Source organism: Primulina eburnea, chromosome 1 (genome assembly GCF_022965805.1).
Source record: "Primulina eburnea isolate SZY01 chromosome 1, ASM2296580v1, whole genome shotgun sequence".
NCBI classification, from domain to species: domain Eukaryota; kingdom Viridiplantae; phylum Streptophyta; class Magnoliopsida; order Lamiales; family Gesneriaceae; genus Primulina; species Primulina eburnea.
In genome coordinates this window covers 7,811,450-7,833,290 of record NC_133101.1, presented here as the reverse complement: position 1 = coordinate 7,833,290, position 21,841 = coordinate 7,811,450, and the positions used below count along the sequence as shown (strand labels likewise).

At 36.2% G+C, this 21,841-nt stretch overlaps 3 protein-coding genes and 2 pseudogenes across 3 annotated transcripts; all 5 read left to right on the top strand.

Moving 5' to 3' along the window:
• The first annotated feature begins 2,423 nt into the window (after positions 1 to 2,423).
• LOC140810942 (protein HOTHEAD-like) lies at positions 2,424 to 5,582 on the top strand. The gene is made up of 5 exons (XM_073168871.1): positions 2,424 to 2,712; positions 3,054 to 3,698; positions 4,044 to 4,435; positions 4,810 to 5,369; positions 5,475 to 5,582. The coding sequence occupies exons 1-5, from the start codon at positions 2,631 to 2,633 to the stop codon at positions 5,506 to 5,508; spliced, it is 1,713 nt and encodes a 570-aa protein (XP_073024972.1). The 5' UTR covers positions 2,424 to 2,630; the 3' UTR covers positions 5,509 to 5,582.
• A 135-nt stretch (positions 5,583 to 5,717) lies between these two features.
• On the top strand, positions 5,718 to 7,755 carry LOC140803298 (molybdenum cofactor sulfurase-like; annotated as a pseudogene).
• Positions 7,756 to 8,401: 646 nt separating this feature from the next.
• Positions 8,402 to 9,994, top strand: LOC140825819 (urease accessory protein F-like). Its single transcript, XM_073187804.1, has 2 exons — positions 8,402 to 8,522; positions 9,122 to 9,994. Exon 2 carries the CDS (start codon positions 9,139 to 9,141, stop codon positions 9,871 to 9,873), a length of 735 nt encoding a protein of 244 aa, XP_073043905.1. The 5' UTR covers positions 8,402 to 8,522; positions 9,122 to 9,138; the 3' UTR covers positions 9,874 to 9,994.
• A 2,585-nt stretch (positions 9,995 to 12,579) lies between these two features.
• LOC140803289 (uncharacterized) lies at positions 12,580 to 13,851 on the top strand (annotated as a pseudogene).
• A 98-nt stretch (positions 13,852 to 13,949) lies between these two features.
• On the top strand, positions 13,950 to 15,386 carry LOC140810935 (uncharacterized). The gene has a single exon (XM_073168859.1). The coding sequence runs from the start codon at positions 13,992 to 13,994 to the stop codon at positions 15,165 to 15,167; it is 1,176 nt and encodes a 391-aa protein (XP_073024960.1). The 5' UTR covers positions 13,950 to 13,991; the 3' UTR covers positions 15,168 to 15,386.
• The last annotated feature ends 6,455 nt before the right edge of the window (positions 15,387 to 21,841 follow it).

Sequence of the window (21,841 nt, the reverse complement as noted above, 5' to 3'; positions counted from 1 at the left end):
ACACAAGTAGGATGACGTACGTAGTTGCCACCAAACATTAAATATACATCGAAAAATACTTACATGACATTATAAATTGCTACTTTATCCTAAACCATGACATTATTTGGATTAAAATATACAAAAATTAAAAGTTGCTGCATTCAAGCTAAATTTTAACAAGTTAGTTGACTAAAATTCAATTCAAGACAAGTTAAATGAATAAAAAAAGGTTTGTTCCCCCTATTTTTTACTGTAAAGAAATTGTTAAATAAAATCCTATCAAATATCATTTCTTTTGTTATTATTTTGAAAAAAAAAGAGCTTTTGTTTAAACAATAATTTTGACTCAAAACTTCTCTTCCAAATATATTCCATTTAAAACAGGTAGATAGCCAAAAAAAAAGTGTTAATTATTTATTGAGATCATTATGTAAAATGGTCTAATATGTGCCTCCATAGTCAACAGGGCCAAGAAATCCCCCACCATATTAATTAATGCACTTCATTTTCAGTACTTATATTTTATTTTATGAACAAAAATAAGAATGCTAGTCATAAATTAAAATTAAAATTAATATTAAAATTAAAAAGTATATAATACAAATAAATAATATTACTCTGTCACGGTATAGTGTTCTACTAGCAATATATTTAATTGTCTACATATGATTATGTTAGTAATTTTATGTTTTTAAATATTAAAATATAATGTAGCTTGGTGGAAAAAATTGCAGGTAAGGATATTTAATTTTTTTAAAAAAAAACACACACACACACACAAAGAATTAAAATATTATTAACAAATATTGCAAAAACTTTAAGGCACCATTTCGTTCATGTGATAGGATAAGTAAATGATATATAATAAGAGTGATTATAAAATAAAAAGTAAGGATAAACAAAACATTATGATAAATTATATGATTTTTGACATTATTTTTAACTTGCTTGATTACTTTTATTAATTATTTACTAAAACTCCCTCATCATATAATAATTAGTAATATATTTTTAAAATGATTGAATAAATAAATAAAATTTCTAGAATTAATGATTTAAAAAAATATTAATTAAATTAAAATTTTATATTAATTATTAAATTTTCATTAATTCCTAATTTCCCAAAAAAACTGAAAAATCGATTAATATTATAGAAAATAATTAAATTTGATAATAACATAAATATGCATTTATTATGATAATTAAAATATTAATACAAATTTTGAATATTAAATAATGGTTAATAACAATTATAATATTATGGTTAAAAATAATTAATAATAAAAATTTGATCAATAATAATTAAATTATTTATAATATTAGTCAAATTAAAAAGTATATTTAAATATTATTAAATTTTTTGAATTTATAATTATTTTAAATTTTAGGATATTAAAGAAAAATTTAAATTAATCAAACTTCATCATTTCTCTCCCAAAAGATTATAAAATCACCAACAAGAAGATAATAATACATACAATGCGGGCTGAAAGGGTCTATCACAATCTTAATCCATGCAAACCTAAACGCATGATAAGTGAATGATTAAAAATCAATCACTCCTTATCATGCATATCAAACAATGCCCAAAGGTAAAGAGAATCACAGACGAAATCACATCAACATAAACGATCAAATTAAAAAATATACTAAGTTTTCAAAATATATTTTATATAATATATGTGGTTTGGCGCAAATATGTGACTCGAACATGTACCATGCAAATTATTAACATTAATTTTTATTTTTTGCTAAGTTATTAAAATTAGGGATAACAGTCAAAATTGTGTTGTAAGTTTGGTTATTTTGTGTTTTGGTAATGTAAGTTATAATGTGTTTTGGTTTTTAGTTTTTTTATGGAGTGTTAACGTGGTGTCGGACACGTTGCATTTTTCGACTATACCACATAAGCATTCGGACAAAATATGATCAAAATCCAAAGCATAACCTAACTTACATAACCAGAACTCAAAATCTAATACTTGCAAAACAAAAACACAAAATAATGAAACTTACTGGACTATTTTGTCTATTTTTCCTTAAAAATAATGTTGATGCAAAAGTGATATCGATGAAATAATTATTTGTAATTAATATAGGTTTATCAAACCACAGATCAAATGACATTAGGGAAAAAGTCCGACCAGTTTTTTCTTTTTCTTTCTTTTTTTTTTAGAAAAAAAAAAAGGAGAAAGAAGACACATCGAATCTTGTATATACCACATGCATGTCTCGTTGACAAAACATTTTCCATTTAAAAAATACATTCCAGCCTCAAGAAAAAACCATTAATGAAAGCATTAAATAGGGAATCATCACTCCCACCCCCCTTTTTTCCCAAAGATTTGCCAAATGTCATGAACAGGTAAAAGAAACAAACTGCCCACATGCATTAAATAAATCCCTCAACAAACTCTTTAATTTAATGGGTACAACAGAATCTTTTTATGAAAAATTTGTGGCATTAAGGTTCCGGTGAACTGCAATTCTTTTTCTCAGTCTTAGTGATGAAGAAGAATGAATGTTTTTGGCGATTAAAATGTTTATAAAAAGAATAGGGTTCTTCATGTGTTTAGTGCAGAAATCAACCCAAAGTTTTATATGGTTATTTCTGAATTTTTTGTTTGCGTATTATTGAGATTTATAATATGGTTTCAAGAAGATTGTTTTGCGGTGTGGCTTTGGCTTTTCGGGTTCTTTTGTTCATTGTTTCTTGTTCTGCAGAAAAAGGTATGTTTCTACAGAAGTGGGAGATTTTTTTTTTAATATAACCAATTTTATTTTTTTATATATATGTTGATGAAAATGAATTGCATTTATTCAATTTGAATCTGCTATATATCGAATTCTAATTGAAATGATTTGAAATAATGGGCTAATTATGTTGTGTTATATATCATATAAGTACAATTTTTAACATTTTTACTATGTTTATGGAATTTTATTTTTTTTTTCCAAATATTTTTACAAAATTTATGTACTACTTTAAGAATCTGTTTCTTTCATCTTTCTAGCTTGTATGTCCATGAATCTTACAATACATGTCTATATGGATTTTTTCTATATGTTAGCACCGTACAACTCTTTTGCAAGAGATGCTACATCGGCTCCGCCGGCAGAGTACTACGACTACATAATAGTCGGAGGCGGAACGGCCGGATGCGCGCTGGCCGCAACCCTTTCTTCCTTCGCGAAGGTACTCGTCCTCGAAAGAGGCGGCTTGCCTTACAACAACCCCAACGTCACCAACATAAGCGGCTTCGCATTCTCGCTCGCGGACACCTCCCCGACCTCCGCCGCGCAGCAATTCATCTCCACGGACGGGGTCTTCAACCACCGCGGCCGTGTCCTTGGCGGCAGCTCCGCCATCAACGCGGGGTTCTTCACCAGGGCAGGCGCGGAGTACGTCCGGGAGGTGGGGTGGGACCCACGCATGGTGAACGAATCTTACGAGTGGGTTGAGAGGAAGGTGGCGTTCGAGCCACCGGTGGCGGCGTGGCAAGCCGCCGTGAGGGACGGCCTTCTCGACGCCGGGATCTTGCCCTACAGGGGATTCACGTTCGAGCATCTGCACGGGACGAAGGTGGGAGGGTCCATTTTCGACGAATATGGATACAGGCATACGGCGGCGGATTTGCTGGAGTATGCTGATTCAACCAAGATACGTGTGTATTTGCATGCAACTGTTCATCAAGTCTTGTTTAGCACTGCTCCAGGTAACAAATTTTTCCCTATTAATTCCATTACTTGATATGAAAATTGTCTACACACACGTGTGTATATGATAAAAACTTGTGTGAAACGATCTCACAGATAGTATTTATGAGACGATTCTCTTATTTGGGTCATCCATGAAAAGTATTATTTTTTATACTAAGAGTATTAATTTTTATTGTGAATATGGGTGGGGTGAACCCGTCTCACAGATTAAGAATCGTGAGACGGTCTCATATGAGACCTACTCTATATATATATATATATATATATATATATATATATATATATATATATATATATATTGGCTTAAATTATAATATAATGTGATTAAATAATATTCGCAGGACGAAGACCAAAAGCCAACGGGGTTCTCTTTAGAGATTCAAAAGGTATACGGCACGTGGCGTATTTGAACTATGGGCCCAAGAACGAGATCATTATTTCGGCTGGGGCACTGGGCAGCCCACAACTGTTGATGTTGAGTGGTATTGGTCCAGCCCATCAACTTGAAGCCCATGGAATAAGCTTGATACTGGACCAGCACATGATAGGCCAAGGGATGTCGGACAACCCAATGAATGTGGTATTTATTCCTTCGCCCCGGCCCGTTGAAATATCTCTTATCGAAGTAGTGGGAATTACTGAATTAGGCAGCTATGTTGAAGCTGCTAGTGGTTTCTTTGAGCTGGTTTGGGCGTATAGAATCGCTCAAGATTTTGCCAAGTTGGCAAACCAGGTTAGTACGTTATTTTAAAATAAATAAATCATGTTTTCTATGCCACTCGAACTAATGAAGATATAATGAAGAGGCAAAAACTTGTGTGAAACGGTCTCACAGGTCATAATTTGTGAGATGGATATCTTAATTGAGTCATCCATAAAAAAATATTACTTTTTATGCTAAGTCAAGCATTAAACAAGTTCAAAAGAGACCTACTATAGTCAAAATGCTACGATTAAGTCGAGATATCTCTAGATAACTCGTGAATCTTGTGATTGAAACTTGTATCGAGTTTGGACTCGAGCTTCTAAGTGAGTATATATGCGTATATTTTAAGTTTAAAGCAAAATCAACTGGAGTTATGTTTATTCATTGTAAACACTATGCAGTCTATAGATTCCATTACGCTCCCAACAAACTACTCGAGTATTTTTCAAGAACTAATCCAACAGCCTGACCCGACCCAGAGCAGAAACATACAAGCCGGAGTCATCTTAGAAAAGGTAATAGGACCATTCTCGACGGGCTATCTGGAGCTCCAAACCCGAAACCCAGAAGACAATCCACGGGTCACTTTCAACTACTTCCAAGACCCTAGAGACCTGCGAAGGTGTGTCCAAGGCATGGAGATCATAAGGCGGGTCGTCGAGTCGCGTTCTTTCTCCGCATTTCGGTACCCCTTCGCTTCATTCCAATCCCTGATCGATTTCATGTTGTCGGTGCCGATAAATTTGAGGCGAAAACACATTGCATCGACATATTCGATGGAACAGTTTTGTATAGACACTGTGATGACCATATGGCATTATCATGGAGGGTGCCAAGTGAATCGGGTCGTCGATCGAGACTACCGAGTACTCGGAGTCGATGCGCTACGTGTGATCGACGGATCGACGTTTTATAATTCTCCGGGCACTAATCCTCAGGCTACTGTTATGATGCTTGGAAGGTAAGAAATTAAAAGCAGTGAGTTCGATTTGACTAAATTAAGATTATTAATGTTTTTGGGAATTGGATTAATTTTACTTAACTCTTTTTACTATCATTGTTGAAGGTACATGGGGCTGAAGATTTTGACCGAGAGATGAATTTGTTATTATTATTTTTATTGTATTTGTAGAACAAAAAGTATTGGGAAAGAGTTCATAAATTATTATACTTTTGCTCAAAATTCTTGTATCAAGATATATTGCTCCATTTGCCAATGTATTTCCACTTCTACTTTTTTCCCATATATACCTGCCAAAGGAGAGTTGCCCTGTGATTTTTGGATGCTTACCATTTCCCTTTTGGTTCAATGGCATATACTGCTGTTCTTGCCTTTGGTCCATAAGGGAAGAACCCTTTAATTTGATTATATCAGGAATCGCGTAGTACATTTAGATTTAACGAGCGGTAAGCAGATATTCGACCTTTTTATGATGAGAAATCGTTGGATTTTGTGTAATTTTTGTAGAAATTCAAGGTAAATATTCTTCCTTTTAGGATTTACATTAAAAACTCCAAATTTTTTTTCTTAATATTTTATTTCATGATCATAATACAAAATAAATTTCAGATGTAATTTTCTTTAATGTAACGATTATAATTTTTAAAATTTACTTTAAAAATACGCGACGTACCATATATATTTATAATTGAAAGTCCACGCGACTATTGATGGTAAGTCAAGCATTACAACAAGTTCAAAAGAAGAAGTCAATGCTTGTGCTATTGAATATAATCATTTCACTGACCCTTTCCGATCAATACTGGAAAACAATACTTTTTTCACATTTCTCTTCAAAAGCAAGCATCAAAACTACATTAAAACAATGAACCAATGACCAAAAATACCTTAAAGGTTGCTGTCCTAATCCCATCTTCAATACACGAGAACACGCCACAAAGATTCGAAGCACAACTTCTTCAGTGTGTCGTCACAATTTTGGAGCCGTGACAAAGTTTTCCTTCTTCCCGAGCTCACATTTTACAAACCACGAATCCATCCCTTCTTTTCAAGAATCGTACATTCAGTTCGTTAAAGTGTATCCAAAGTATGAAGAAACTGTTAGAATTGACAAGATTTGACCCCAAGAGTATGGCGAACTCGATGTTTCTAACCATGTGTGCCTTGACTTTATCGGGTTTGGCCTCTTTTTGCAGTCTTAGATTAAGCCAGTCGAATTTGAATCTGCAGCTTCTTCTCAAACTCAAGAGTCTGGTTCTCCATTTTCTGTTTGAATTTCAAGTCAGTAAACCTCAAGTCACAGCTGATTCATGGTGGGGAAGAATCCGAGCTTGAATCTGCATTCAAGAGAAGAATAATGGATTTTCTTTAAATTTCTCAAAATGATTATTATATGGTTTTCACAGCTAATATATCTTCTGCTTACAAACTTGTGGCAGAATATTACCCTTTTCAATCTAGTCGAAAACTACTCACGGTATATGATCATGAGAGTGATGCACTCGAGGGGATGATCAATGTATCAAAGAAGAGAGGAGCTCGTGTCATTGCAGCAGAGTTCAAATGGCCGAGGATGAGGATCCGCTCGGTTAAACTTCAGAACATGATCGTGGGAAAGAAGATGAAAAAGACAAATAGTGGCCTATTCGTGTTTCCTCCAGTCAAGATTGACAGGAGTTCGCTATTCTCACCAATGGATGACAATGGCACAGGAACATGGATGGCATGTCTTTTTTGATGCCGCGTGTCTTTTTTGATGCCTGTTCTTTGGGGCCAAAAGAAATGGATAGCTTCGAGCTGTCACTTTTTCAACCAGATTTCCTCGTTTGCTCATTCTACAAAATTTTCGGGGAAAACCCAACTGGATTTGGATGCCTGTTTGTCAAGAAAAGTACAGCACAAATCTTGGAAGGTTCAACTGGTGCTGGAACTCTATCATTCCATCAAAGGATCTATTCAGCTTCGTCGAAGATTCTTCAGGCACAGATACAGAGCTCGAAAAACTATCAAAACGTTGAACAGAACAAGATTCTGTCCGTAAAATTTCTGAGGACAGACTTAAAAAAACACATGGGCAATTTTTGATCGTGGACAGACTTTAGATTTCTTTAAGCCATGGATTTTTGCGCCACATTTGGTTACAGAATAAGCAGCATCAAGAAACATCGAAGAAAAAGAAACATCTAGAATCAAGGACTGCAAAAGTGAAACACGGAATTACTGTGGTCACCGCTGCATTCACTTTCTTGACCAACTTTAAAGATGTATATTTGGTCTGGGCATTCATTGCAAGATTCTTGGATGCAGATTTTTTAGAAAAGGAGCGGTGGAGGTACACGGCCCTGAATAAGAAACATTGAAGTTTGAGCATGAAATTGGATTGTTAAATTGGAGCAGACAACAAAAATTTATACCCGATCCAAGTGGTGGATTGGGATCATTTCATAGTACGAATTTTCTATACCTTTTCAGCGTGAAGTTCAACTTTTTGTTTGCACTATCTTATTTTTGAAGCTGATACATGACAGGAATTCCAAGAAACACATATATACTTCACAATGATATTGAAGTGATCATATTGCAATTTTGGGCAAGGAATACATACGATTCAAAGCCCAATTTTGCACATTCAACATCGGTTACTTATCAAACAGAGTACTTTAAGGCAAAAATTTTATTTCGGAGTCGTGAAATTCGAACAGTTTTCTTGTTTGAAAGAGCCATGTTGCCCCTGCCCCTGTTACTCCACGAATCAACTTCTCTTTTAGGCATTTCATCAAACATGTAATGAACAAAGCCGAAGAGTCTTGCAGTTGCGCAAGTCACGGAGAGCAACGTAACTAATTCAAGAATGATCAAATAAGTTTTAGATCATTTTCCCAGAACCAAAAATAACAGGGAAATTACCACGATTCAACGTTCTTCCAAAAAAATTTCTTCGCAAATTATTAATATTTATGTATGTATATTATAAAACTTTGTTCCATTTTATAGCTTTCTCGAACCATTTCATTTCACTGGCTCTCTCACCTAAAGAACTCTCAGTTTGCTAAACTTCCCATTCAGGGTCAACGTGATACCCCTTTTTCCTCAATTCTTCCATTTCTACATTTTCCTTGCTGGAATCCCCAACCCGCGAGAAGCAGATATCAGGTAAAAAAATTTATTAGCTAGAATAACTCTTATGATTTCAATAAATTGTTCTCACTACATGTGAAAGACTTGATTTTTAATCTTAGTGGTGATGTTATTAGCTCTCTAATTGGATATGTATAATTTGTTACACATTTGATAGAACCTGCAAATCTTTCTTCTCCCAGAACACATTATCTTCAATTGTTTAAGGTGAAATCACAAAATTAAGTTCTGGTTCTGGTTATGGGCAATTTCATTATCACGCTGCTGCTTTTTTTCCCCATTTTCTTCTTAGTTTGTTTGGCTTGTTTGGATCAACAAGAATGGAACAGTTTTGTGAATAAGCAAAGTGATGCAGCTCATTTTTGTGGATCCAATCCAAACGGCCCCTTGGTGAGCCATAGATGAGTGAACTCGAAGCTAGGAGATCGCAGCAGTGATAGAACAATTGTTTGGTAGCAACGATTGCTTATGCACAGCATCGAAACGTAGTGTGAACGTTTGCATTTAAAAGATTTGAATTTCAATCATTACAATTTTTGGTAAAATAGAGGAGATCTGGAGAACTTTTATAGCTTCATGCCGGCTTTAGGATCCTTTCCTAAATCATTGATTAGTGCAAATTGGCATTCATATGGAGGTTGAAGGTCAAGAAAACGATCGATACGTGGAGCCGTCTCCATCCACAGGTTTTGCTCAGTTATGGAGTCAATGGCAACTCTTAGATTCCGTACTCCCCACCGGTGGATTTGCTCATTCTTTCGGTCTCGAATCAGCCGCCCAAGCACGATTAGTCGTTCTTCCCGAAGACCTCGAAACTTATGTCATCCATGTACTTGAAAACACCGGAAGCCTACTTCTTCCTTTCATATATGCCATAACCATTTCACCAGACGAACAAACATGGCATAAACTTGATAAATTCCTGAATGCCACCCTCACAAACGATGTTAGTCGTAAGGCATCAATGTCTCAAGGATCAGCCCTCATGAGAGTAGCTGCAGCAGTTTTCTCCGAAATACCTTCGCTTAAAATATTCAGGAGTTCTGCTTTGGCAACTGGGGTCATTGCTTTCCACCACGCTCCCATTTTTGGACTAGTATGTGCGCTTCTTGGATTCGGGCCCGAGATTGCTCAAAGAGCATACATGTTTGTTACAATGCGAGACATTATATCTGCTGCCACGAGGCTGAATCTGGTCGGACCGATGGGTGCTGCTGTGTTGCAGCATCGGATCGCTCCGGTAGCTGAAGAGTTGTCAAAAAAATGGATGAATCGGGCTGTCGACGAGGCGTGTCAGGTGTGTCCTTTGCTTGATCTTGTGCAGGGATGCCATGGATACTTGTTCTCAAGACTCTTTTGTTCTTGATGTTTTGTTTATTTTGCCGTCTCCATTATATTTTGCGTAAAGCCTATGCTACATCTGCTCGAGATACATTCTATGATTTGTGTATGAGGTAATTTTGGTTTTTGGAAATTTGGCTTTTGAAATTTATGCGTTGAATTTTTAAATATCTCGTTAATATTTGTACATAGCTTAGTTGAAGTATGATGGTTATATATAAAAATTGAGTAAGTCTCTTGTAAGACGGTCTCACGAATCTTTATCTGTGACATGGATCAACCCTACCGATATTTACAATAAAAAGTAATACTCTTAGCATAAAAAGTAATAATTTTCATGGATGACTCAAATAAGAGATCAATCTCACAAAATACGATCGGTGAGACCGTCTGACACAAGTTTTTGTCATAAATATTTAGTTTAGTGTCACAATGACTAACTAAATCGATTAGTTCAAGTTTAGTAAACAACATTGATTAAGTTTATTTGAAATTTGTAATTCTAGTACTCTAAACATTATAATGAATCATATATTTAAAACGTTAAAATCTAGAGTAGGTCTCATGTGAGACCGTCTCACGGATCTCAATCTGTGAGACGGGTCAACCCCGCCCATATTCACAATAAAAAGTAATACACTTAGCATAAAAAGTAGTACTTTTTCATGGATTATCCAAATAAAGATCCGTCTCACAAAATATGACCCGTGAGACCGTCTCACACAAATTTTTGCCTAAAATCTATATGAAAAGATCATGACTATCCAAATTCATATCATTTGTTCCAGCCTAACCCAAGTTCTGACAGTTTGGCTAAGTTACAGAAAATTTTCCAATTTTGAAATTATCACACAATCATATTTTAAATAAATTATTACTATGTAAAAGTTGCAAATAACAAAAAATTATTATGTAAAAGTTATAACAGAAACTTTTCCAATAATACAATATATTATTACTCCCAAAAAAATATTATATAAAAGTTATCAGAAAAAGAAAAGTTATAACGAAAAAAAAACATTCTATTTAAATTCAATTTTACCGTGAACAATATCTCATTTCTGGTTTCAAACCCCTGTTAGAAAAAATTAATAGCTAAAACTAATAGCAAAATATAAAAAAATAAATAGCGAGGATATTATATTTTGAAAATATAATAATAAACAATAAAGGGTGGTGGAGAATCTCGACCCCTCATTTATTTATTTATTCTTAAAAACAAATGTAGGAGGATAAACATTCCATCTCTTTTTAAAAAAAAATTTAAAATTACTAAATAAGTCCAGCAGGGATTGATTAAGCATATGTATATTCAAAAAGTCCCTTATTCTTTAAAATATATAGATATATAAATAAGCCCATTTTTTTCAAAAATAAATAAAATTAAACATAAGAGTGGCCATGTAAGAATTAGTTTGGAAGTTACCAAGAAAATAAAAGATGGAGCATAAAATATTTGGATGAAATTTTTCTTCTAAATCTATAACGAATTTTCAAGAAACCAGCGTAAAATATAGAGTAGGTGTCTTATGAGACGGTCTCACGAATCTTTATCTGTGAGACTGGTCAACTCTACCGATATTCACGATAAAAATTAATAATCTTATCATAAAAAGTAATATTTTTTCATGGATGACTTAAATAAGATATCTGTCTTACAAAATACGACCCGTCAGACCGTCTCACACAAGTTTTTGCCTAAAATATATTATTGTCTGGAACAAATTTTGTTTGATTATATCCGGATCGAAAAACTCTCATTGTTTCATAAATTATGGAGCTCTATCTATGTGAGACTTCATTTTAATCCGGGGCTAATTTTTTGGCTCTCTAACTCATGGATTATTAAATCTCTCGTGCATTTGAAAGAACACCGCGATTCTTTCTTCTCCGGAAACAGATTATCTCTAAATGTTTGAGGAGAAATCACAAAATTATGTTCTAAGTTTGTCATCTGGCTGATGTTTTTCCCCTTTTCTTCTTAGTTAGTTTGACTTGTTTGGATCAATAAGAATGGAACAATCATGTGAATAAGCAATGTGATGCAGCTCATTTTGATTTTTGAAGAGATCCAATCCAGACGCCCCTGCCCCCTCGTAAAGCCAAAGATGATGGAACTCGAATCTAGCTAGGAAGCGCAAAAGTGGATGAAACAGTTGTTTTTCTGTGTATGCATGGAAGCAGGTGTTGCTTATCCGTGTCATATAATGGTCGAAACATAGTATTTGTGCTGAATGTGAAATATATGAATTATACTGTTACGACTAAATATGATTTTGATAAAGTAGGAGGAGCTTCACCGAACATGTTCGTATAGGTTTTGGTATTAAACTGTTGATCAGCACAAATTGGCCTTCATACGGTGAAAATGATAAGTATAAGGATCACTGGATCAGCATTCAGCCCTCATGAGAGTAGCTGCAGCAGTTTTCTCCGAGATCCCTTTGCTTAAAATACTGAGTTCCGCTTTAAAAACTGGGGTCATGGATACTTGTTGTTTTTTATGCTCATTTTATCTTGCGATCTCCATTGCATTTTCCAGTAAACACATATACATTATTTGCAAGATCATATAACATAAAGTTTATTTTATAGCTTGAATACCATCCAAGCCAATATCTTAAAAATATATTTATTTTAATTAGGTATCCTTGCAAAACAGAGACAATCCATTGGAAGTCTCGACTAATTCATATATACCAACTTGGTCACCACAAGTGCAGATCTTTGTATTTGACAACACCACGTGTCATCGTCCGGAAGCCTTACGAATTCCCCAGTAAATATCAACCATCGATTCTCTTTCCCAACAAGTATTATAGGAAATGGCACCACCAAGAGGGACCCCCGCCCTTTGTGATAAAAGGTGGGACCGAAATAATTTCTTCCAAGAAATTTATACACATGGCCTCAATCTTCCGCCACCACCTCCGCCGCCAGAATCTTGAACCTCCAGAAGAGCATGACGTCACCGCCCTCTCCTCTGATCCCCTTCTCCCTAATGAGTATACTATCACCGCCATGGACACGGAGGAGACCGACCCATTTCATCCCATAGATTCGTTGATTCCGCCTTTGTTGAAAAAAAGTTGAGCCGGCTGACGGGGATTTGTCAGTTGGGTTGACGGCATCTCCGCTGAAGGAGGTGAAGACAATGGTGGTGGCGGCGGCGGCGCCACCAAAGAGGTCGAGTAAGGACCGGCACACGAAGGTGGAGGGACGCAGGCGGAGAATCCGGATGCCGGCAGCGGTTGCGGCGAGAATTTTCTAGCTGACGCGGGAGCTTGGCCACAAATCCGACGGCGAGACGATTCGTTGGCTACTCGAGCGCGCCGAGCCAGCTATCATAGAAGCGACGGGTACCGGCACCATCCCCGCCATAGCTGTCTCGGTGAACGGCACGCTAAAAATCTCATCCACCCCTCCCTCCGCCGCCGCTCCAGAATCCCCGAGAAAGCGGAGGAAAAGGGCTTCTAGTAGCGAGTTTTGCGACGTCAATGACTCTTCAAACTTTTCCCCCGTCGCATCCATTGCATCTCAGGGGCTTGTTCCCGTCTTTCCAACTGGAACCTTCTTCATGATCCCCCCAACAGGCGCCGCCGCAGCTGTACAACCAACTCAACCGCAGTTCTGGGCCATACCAGCCACGGCAACTCCAGTTTTTAACTTATCCGCGCGACCCATTCCAAATTTCATGACTTTCGGCGCTCCCACGAGTGGTAACACCTACGGCGGCTGTGAGACTAAAGTTTCACCGGATAATAGTATAAAAGCCGGCGCAAAGGAATCTGCAACAGCCATGGTACCCAGTACAACCGACACAACAGATGGTACTAGGAGTGGGACGCAGATCCTGAGGGATTTTTCGTTGGAGATTTTGGCGCCGTTGCCGGGGAATGGTGCAAGGTTAATTTCTTTTGATTTTTTTTTTGTATGCCTCGTTCTTCTCGTACAGGTGAACTCGAATACAATCCGGAAATCGAGAAGACAGCTAAGAGATTGAGAAAAGAAACAAGATTAAGGCATGAAAATCAACCATCGTCATCATCTCCTGATTTGAACGCATCATTGGACTCCAACGATACTGAAAGCGAATCGGACATTGATCTTAAGACAGAAAAAAGTGAGAGCGACCAAGAAGAAATGGCAGGACAAGCTCAAAGAACACTCAGGGAGTTGGCTAATCCTAATGTTATTCAACAACCATTATGCATTCAATTCCCTACTACTGATGCTACTTTTGAATTAAAATCTGGCTTGATTCATTTATTGCCTACTTTTCGTGGTCTTGCAGGTGAAGATCCCCATAAACATCTGAAAGAGTTTCATATTGTTTGCACAGCCATGAAACCGCAAGGGATCACAGAGGAACAAATTTCACTGCGAGCTTTTCCATTCTCTTTAGCCGACAAGGCTAAAGATTGGCTCTACTACTTGCCTTCTGGATCCATAACAACTTGGGACAATATGAAACAACAATTTTTGAAGAAGTTCTTCCCAGCTTCACGAGCAGCAAATATTAGAAAAGACATTTGTGGGATTAGACAGCTGTATGAGGAAACTTTGTATGAGTATTGGGAGAGATTCAAGCAATTGTGTGCTAGTTGTCCACAACACCAGATTCCAGAACAACTACTGGTTCAATATTTTTATGAGGGACTCTCGCTCTTTGATAGGAACATGATTGATGCTGCAAGTGGAGGTGCATTGGTGAACAAAACGCCTCAAGAGGCACGAGCTCTAATCTCCAACATGGCTGCCAATGCACAACAGTTTGGTACTAGGCAAGACAACCCTCAACGACAAGTCAATGAGGTAAGTGTTACTCCTATCGATCAAAAGTTAGATTCTTTGACATCTCTTTTGGGAAGGTTGGTTGCAGGACAGGTGCAACAGATAAAAGCTTGTGGTGTATGTGCTATGGTGGGACATCCTACAGATATGTGTTCGTCACAACAAGAAGAACCCACGCAACAAGCCAATGCGATTGGTGGATTTCCTGGGCAGCCCCAGCATCGATATGACCCATATTCTAATAGCTACAATCCAGGATGGAGGGATCATCCAAATTTCAGCTATAAGAATCAAGGAGGCCAACAGGGATATCCACAGCAGAATTGGAACAAACAACACGCACCAGAACAAGCACCCAACTCAGGTATGTCTCTAGACGAAATTGTAAAGGCCTTAGCTGAAAACACTCAAAAATTTCAACAGGAAACGAGGGCTAGCATTCAGAATTTGAGCACTCAAGTGGGACAGTTGGCGACCTCAATTCACAAGTTGGAAGCACAAAATTTAGGTAATAAACCTTCTTAGACAGTGGTGAATCCAAGAGAGAATGTGAGTGCAATTACTTTGAGAAATTGTAAAGAATTGGATGTTCAAGAAATTGGGGTACAAGCATCAATCAAGCAAAAGGAAGAGAATGAGATAAAAGCTGAGGATAAAATAATCAATCAAGATGATGCTCTGAAAGGTAAGTTTTCTCCTCTATTTGAGTATAAACCTATTCCCCCATTCCCTCTTGCATTGAACAGGAAATGTGAAAGTATTAAGGAGTTGAATGACACTCTTTGTAGAGGTGAGGTAAATATTCCTTCACTAGATGCTATTAAACCAATACCTCGTTGTGCTAAAATTTTAAAAGAGTTGTGTAATACAAAAAAGAGACATAAGTTGAAGGGGTGTAAAAAGGAAAAGGTAGGAGAACATGTTTATGTTGTCATTCAAAAAATTCTTCCTATCAAATGCAGTGATCCAGGTATGTTTTCTATCCCTTGTATTATTGGCGATACTAGACTTGAAAAGGCTATGTTGGATTTGGGTGCTTCTATCAATGTCATGCCTGATTCTGTTTATAATTATTTAAAACTTGGACCTCTGACTGAAACCGACATTGTGATCCAGTTGGCTGATAGGTCCACTGTATATCCTAGAGGTGTAATTGAAGATGTTCTTGTGAAAGTTGAAAATTTGGTTTTTCCTACTGACTTTTATGTGCTTGACATGGAAAATGATGATTTAAACAGTCAAATTTTGCTAGGAAGACCATTTTTGAAAACTTCAAAGTCTGTCATAGATGTTAATAGTGGTACCATTACTATGGAATTTGATGGTGAGATTGCAAAGTTTAATATTTATGATACCATGAAATATCCTCTTAGTGAAAGCACTATTAATACTCTTGATATCGCTAATCACTTGTCACAAGAAAATTCAAAATTTGTGGATAAGAATGATTTAGAGGAGATTATTGAAAGACATGTTGAAAATTCTAATACTAGATTTTCTCTCTCTGATTCGCAGATATCTAAAATTGAGCGAAGACTCCCTCCAGATCGACCCAAGCATGTACTCATGAAAAAAGGAGAAAATATCCAAGGGACAAAGATTTTCAAGAGATTCAAAGAAAACATGCACATGCTGAAATTTGCTATGAAAATATTCAAGCGGGATAAAGTGGACAAAGTGACCATCTATGAACCACCATGAGCAACAAGAAAGAATGAATGTCGAGCATAACGACTTAAAAAAAATTGCGCTTTTGGGAGGCAACCCAAATTTTAGTTCTTGTATTTTTTTTATTATTTTATTTTATTTTTCCAGTAGAGGTTTTAGCATAAGGCGTGGCCACGCCTTACTGAAATACCTCTACTGTTTTTAAAAAAAAAAAAAATTTTTTACAGCAGAGGTTTAAGCATAAGGCGTGGCCACGCCTTATTGAAACACCTTTTCTGCTAGCAACTTTTTCATTTTAAAAAAAAAAAATATATTTTAACCTATTTCTTTTGTTTCTCCACAGCGCCGCCGCACACACCGCCGCAACGCCACCTCCATCTGCGCTCGTCCACCTTCGCACAGCGCACAGGAACCACCTTCGCACAGCAACATCGCACCACCACAGCAGTTTCGCACAGCCACTATCTCCTCCGCCTGAAAGTCTCTCGGCCCTGCACACACATCTTCTCCAGCGCACCATCGTTTCCCCCTCCGCAGCAATAGATGATGTTTCTTTACGATGCTCAACATTTTTCAGGGGAGTTCTCTAACTTCATACTATTTTATCGTTTTACTTGAGCATCTGTTTTGTGTCATTGAGGACATTGCCACATTTAGGTGTGGGAGGGTATATTGCCTTATTTCTCGTTTTAATTTCTTTTTTATTCTCATTTTTTGCATAAAAGTAAAAAAATAAAAAATAGTGACGTTGTTAGTTCCTAGCATCTAGTTCATTTGTTATCTCTTTCTTCTGAATCTTTGATTGCCTCCGATGCAAAAAAAAAAAAAATGATGATGAAGTTTTCTTTGCGTGCAAATGTTTTTGCATTCTCACTTTTGCATTATGAATAAGTTGCTCTTGATGATAGTTAGAGTGGACAAGTCTGTGGGATTTAACACAATTGCTATATTTTTTTCTTTGGTGAGTTTTGAGCCTATGAGCAATCATGATATCATGCTCTATTTTCTTTGATGGTGTGTTGTCATTGCATTGTTAATTTTTCTAGAACTTGCATTGTTATACATGTCTTTGTCAACACTTTGTGGTGGATTAGGTGCATAGACAAAATGATAAGGGCATTAGGTTAAAACCATTTTCTTTCGCATCATTTGAGCCGTAGTTGAGCCTACCCTGATTCATAGACCCCTAGTTAACCAAGTTTGAGCTTCAGCCTTTTTCTTTGAATAAAAATAACCACATTACAAGCCGTGATAAATCCTTCTTGTTGGTTATCCCCCGTTTTGAACCTTGAATTAGAGAATCATATAAACTTTTCACAAATAGCATCACTCAATTTAAAATAGTGTGAATTGTTGGGATTCAGTCAATCCCGAATCCTTAAAGTCACCGTCTACGAAAAACAAAAAAAAAAACAAAAAAAAAAAAGAAAAGAGAAAGAAGAGAAGTAGACGAAGTGAGAAAGACAAAAAAAGAGAGCCAAAAAAAAAAGAAAAAAAAAATGCTCTTGATTGTTATAATGAGATATAAAAGTTTTTTGATTCATTTTTATTTTTGTGAGAAAATTTGCATATGGTTTCTCCAATTCTATAGCTCATTGTTTCCTTTTATCCTACCTTACCCCTAGCCACGTTACAACCCATTTGTAGCCCTGTTTGTTTGTGTATTTTAATTCATTCATTTAGTGGAAGGATGTGATATATTTGCAAGCCTATGGTAAAAAATTTCAATGCATTTGACATGAGAGTTTGTTGATATATATCCTAGACACTAATGAGTGGAATGAGCGAATCTTGTGAGGAGTTGTTAAATCCCATGCATTTTAATTTCTACACATTCTAATTGCAGTGATTGTTCATGATTTTATTTTGTGGGATGCTCTGAAATTAAAATGTCTTGTTGCATGAAAAATGTTTTGGATAAGTAGCGGAAGCGGAAGGAGGACGAAAAATTGAGATAATGAGTTGATCTATTTTATGCTTGAGGACAAGCATCGTTTAGGTGTGGGAGATTTGATAGGCTCGTAATAGTTAATATTTTATTTTCATATTTCTCGTTATTTTAACCTCCGATATGTTTAATTGACACATTTTTGTGTAATTTTATTGTAGGAAGAACTTTTACGGTCTTGGAGCAAATTTGAGTAAAAAAGGTGATGTTTATCGCATTTGAAGTTTCCAAGATAGAGTTTGAAAGAGAATGGCCAAATCAGAAGAAGTCTTGGAATAAGGCGTGGCCACGCCTTATGACGATATTTCAGCTGCCAAAAAAATTGCAAGAAGAGAAAATCTAAATAAAATATTATTTATTATTTTATGATTAGGGTTAATTAAGAGGTTAGTGGGCTTTTAGTAAAAAGGAATTTAGACCCAAATGAGTAACTATTCACGTAAGAAAGGAAGGAGGCGCAGCCTTAGAATTGATTCTCCGAAAAAAAATCCTCCAATCACCAACCAAATCACCATTCTCACGTGAAGAAAGAAAAGGGGGCGGCAAGATTCTCTCACAATTTTCTCCAACAACTCTAGTACTTCATTTTATTTATTTATTTTTTTGGAGATTGTAAATCAAACCATGTTAGGCTAATTTTCTTAGAGTGATTCAAGGGATAGTTTACTGTTTAATTTTATCACTGTGAGGTTTTGCACTTTAATTTATTATTCTTGTTTGCCCAAATATTCGTTGATTTATGATTTAATTATATGAATGTTATACGTCAATTAATCTGAAAATTTAATTTGATGTATAATTTTCTAATGCTAACTATGAATTCAGTGATCCGTAATTGTCATGAACGATTGGTACATGAGTAGCGATAGATTAGGCGTGTTGTGCTATCATAACATATTTAATCTAAATAAATCGGTGAAACTCGATCTATCGATTGCAGCTATCTCGATTGTTAGATTTTAGGATTAACTGTTTTCACGAAACTAAAATGCTGTCTTTAATTAATATGGAACGCTATCGTGCCCAGTTGATTATTGGTAAGTTTTGACTGGATGCTGGGTTCGGTCAATTAATTCAGGAAAACACAAGAATTTTAGCGGATATCCCTATTATTCTAAGGTTAATGGTTTAGAATAACATGAATAAATGATTGATTAACCGATGAACAATGAGATAATTAAATAGTAGAATCCCCTTGAATCAATATTTTTCTCGTATTAATTTCTTCAATTTATTCTCGTCGATTAATTTTCAATTCTAGATTCATTATTCTTTCTTGCTTGGTAATTTTAGTTTAGATTATTTTATTTAGTAATTATCATAACAAATCCCCCCATTTTTATTTTTTTTATCAAAAGAAATATATCTACTGTTCCCCGTGCATTCGACCCTACTCACCATTACACTCGTTTTTTATTTAAAAGGGTAGGAATTAATTTGGTGGTCAACGACAGCACACCAAATTTTGGCACCGTTGCCGGGGAATGGTGCAAGGTTAATTTCTTTTGATTTTTTTTGTATGCCTCGTTCTTCTCGTACAGGTGAACTCGAATACAATCCGGAAATCGAGAAGACAGATAAGAGATTGAGAAAAGAAACAAGATTAAGGCATGAAAATCAACCATCGTCATCATCTCCTGATTTGAACGCATCATTGGACTCCAACGATACAGAAAGCGAATCGGACATTGATCTTAAGACAGAAAAAAGTGAGAGCGACCAAGAAGAAATGGCAGGACAAGCTCAAAGAACACTCAGGGAGTTGGCTAATCCTAATGTTATTCAACAACCATTATGCATTCAATTCCCTACTACTGATGCTACTTTTGAATTAAAATCTGGCTTGATTCATTTATTGCCTACTTTTCGTGGTCTTGCAGGTGAAGATCCCCATAAACATCTGAAAGAGTTTCATATTGTTTGCACAGCCATGAAACCGCAAGGGATCACAGAGGAACAAATTTCACTGCGAGCTTTTCCATTCTCTTTAGCCGACAAGGCTAAAGATTGGCTCTACTGCTTGTCTTCTGGATCCATAACAACTTGGGACAATATGAAACAACAATTTTTGGAGAAGTTCTTCCCAGCTTCACGAGCAGCAAATATTAGGAAAGACATTTGTGGGATTAGACAGCTGCATGAGGAAACTTTGTATGAGTATTGGGAGAGATTGTTTTGGAGGATAAAATAAACTAATGATTAGTAAGTAAATGATAAAGAAAATGATTGTTGTAGGAATGTATTATATGGTGTTATGTTTGGTATGATTTTTAAGTGTGGGATAATTTTGAATTTTTTGATGAAAGGACAAAATTGCCCCTTCTTTTTTTTTCTTCCACTCCGGCGGCGACGGCGGCGGGCTGGCGGCGGTCCGGCGGCGACGCCGACGGTGGGTGGCGACGTCGACGGTGGGTGGTCTTCCGGCGACGGCCGGCGGTGGTCTGGCGGCGGCGGGCGGTGGCGGCGGTCATGGCGGGAAGTGGTGGTGAGTTTGGATATAAGAGAAGGGTAAAATTGGAAAATAGGAAGGATTAAGATTTGGATAAATAATCCTAGGGGGTGAGGAGGTATTATTTTAACCCACCTAATATAACCTAATCATTCATAGGAGGTATTGACTTGGTTAAATAATCACGCGAACCAAACGACTGACTAGGTAGGATAAAATAATCAATCCCTCCTAATCACCCGAACCAAACACTACCTTAGGGTATGTTTGGTGTGGGTGATAAGTAAAGGATAGATTAATAAACTCATGTTTGTCTCATTTTTTATGGGTTCAACTAATCAAGAAGTTCATGATAAAAAAAAACCTACTTGCTTAAAAAGATATCTCATTGTTTTGGAAGGATTGACAATCCAATTATATATCCTTACCTTGAGCTTTGACATCAATCCAATTAATTATCATATCCTACACACCAAACATAGTCTTAAAATAATACTCACCACAAGATACCTACTCACCATATTTTATTATATAATCAATTTTTTAATATTATTATTTTTTATTTTAAACAATGAAATCAAACACAAGGGGGGAGACTGGAGAGTATCTTTTTTCCCTCGGGGTATGGACCCCACGAGACACTCGAGATTTATAGCGTGATGGTCCCCACAGGCTGCTGCTTCTTTGTGTGTATCGGTAATGTCGATGTTATCTGTGAGGGCAGTGCTCTCACAGGATCTCAGCCATTGATTTTACATGGTGATTTAATTTAGGTCTTTGATCACTTCATGGGGTGTATGTGTGTGTAAATCCGGGCCTTTAATCACTTCATGGGGCAGTGCCTCACAAGGTAAGGTGAAATAAACCGTGTGTATCGACGATGGGACAAGATACCAGCCTGGATCTTCGGCTAAGCATTTAATTTAAATTTAAATTAAACAATCTTTTCGAAAAAAAAAACTATATTATTTATCTATTAACTTAGTAACTAATCTTGATACGTGTTGGAGAAGTTTTTTTTAAATAGTTTCTTCAACTATATATATTATAATTTTAAACATTTTATTTTATTTCACGTCATTTCAATTTTTAAAAATTAATAAGTTTGATTTAAATAAAACTACATCATTATAT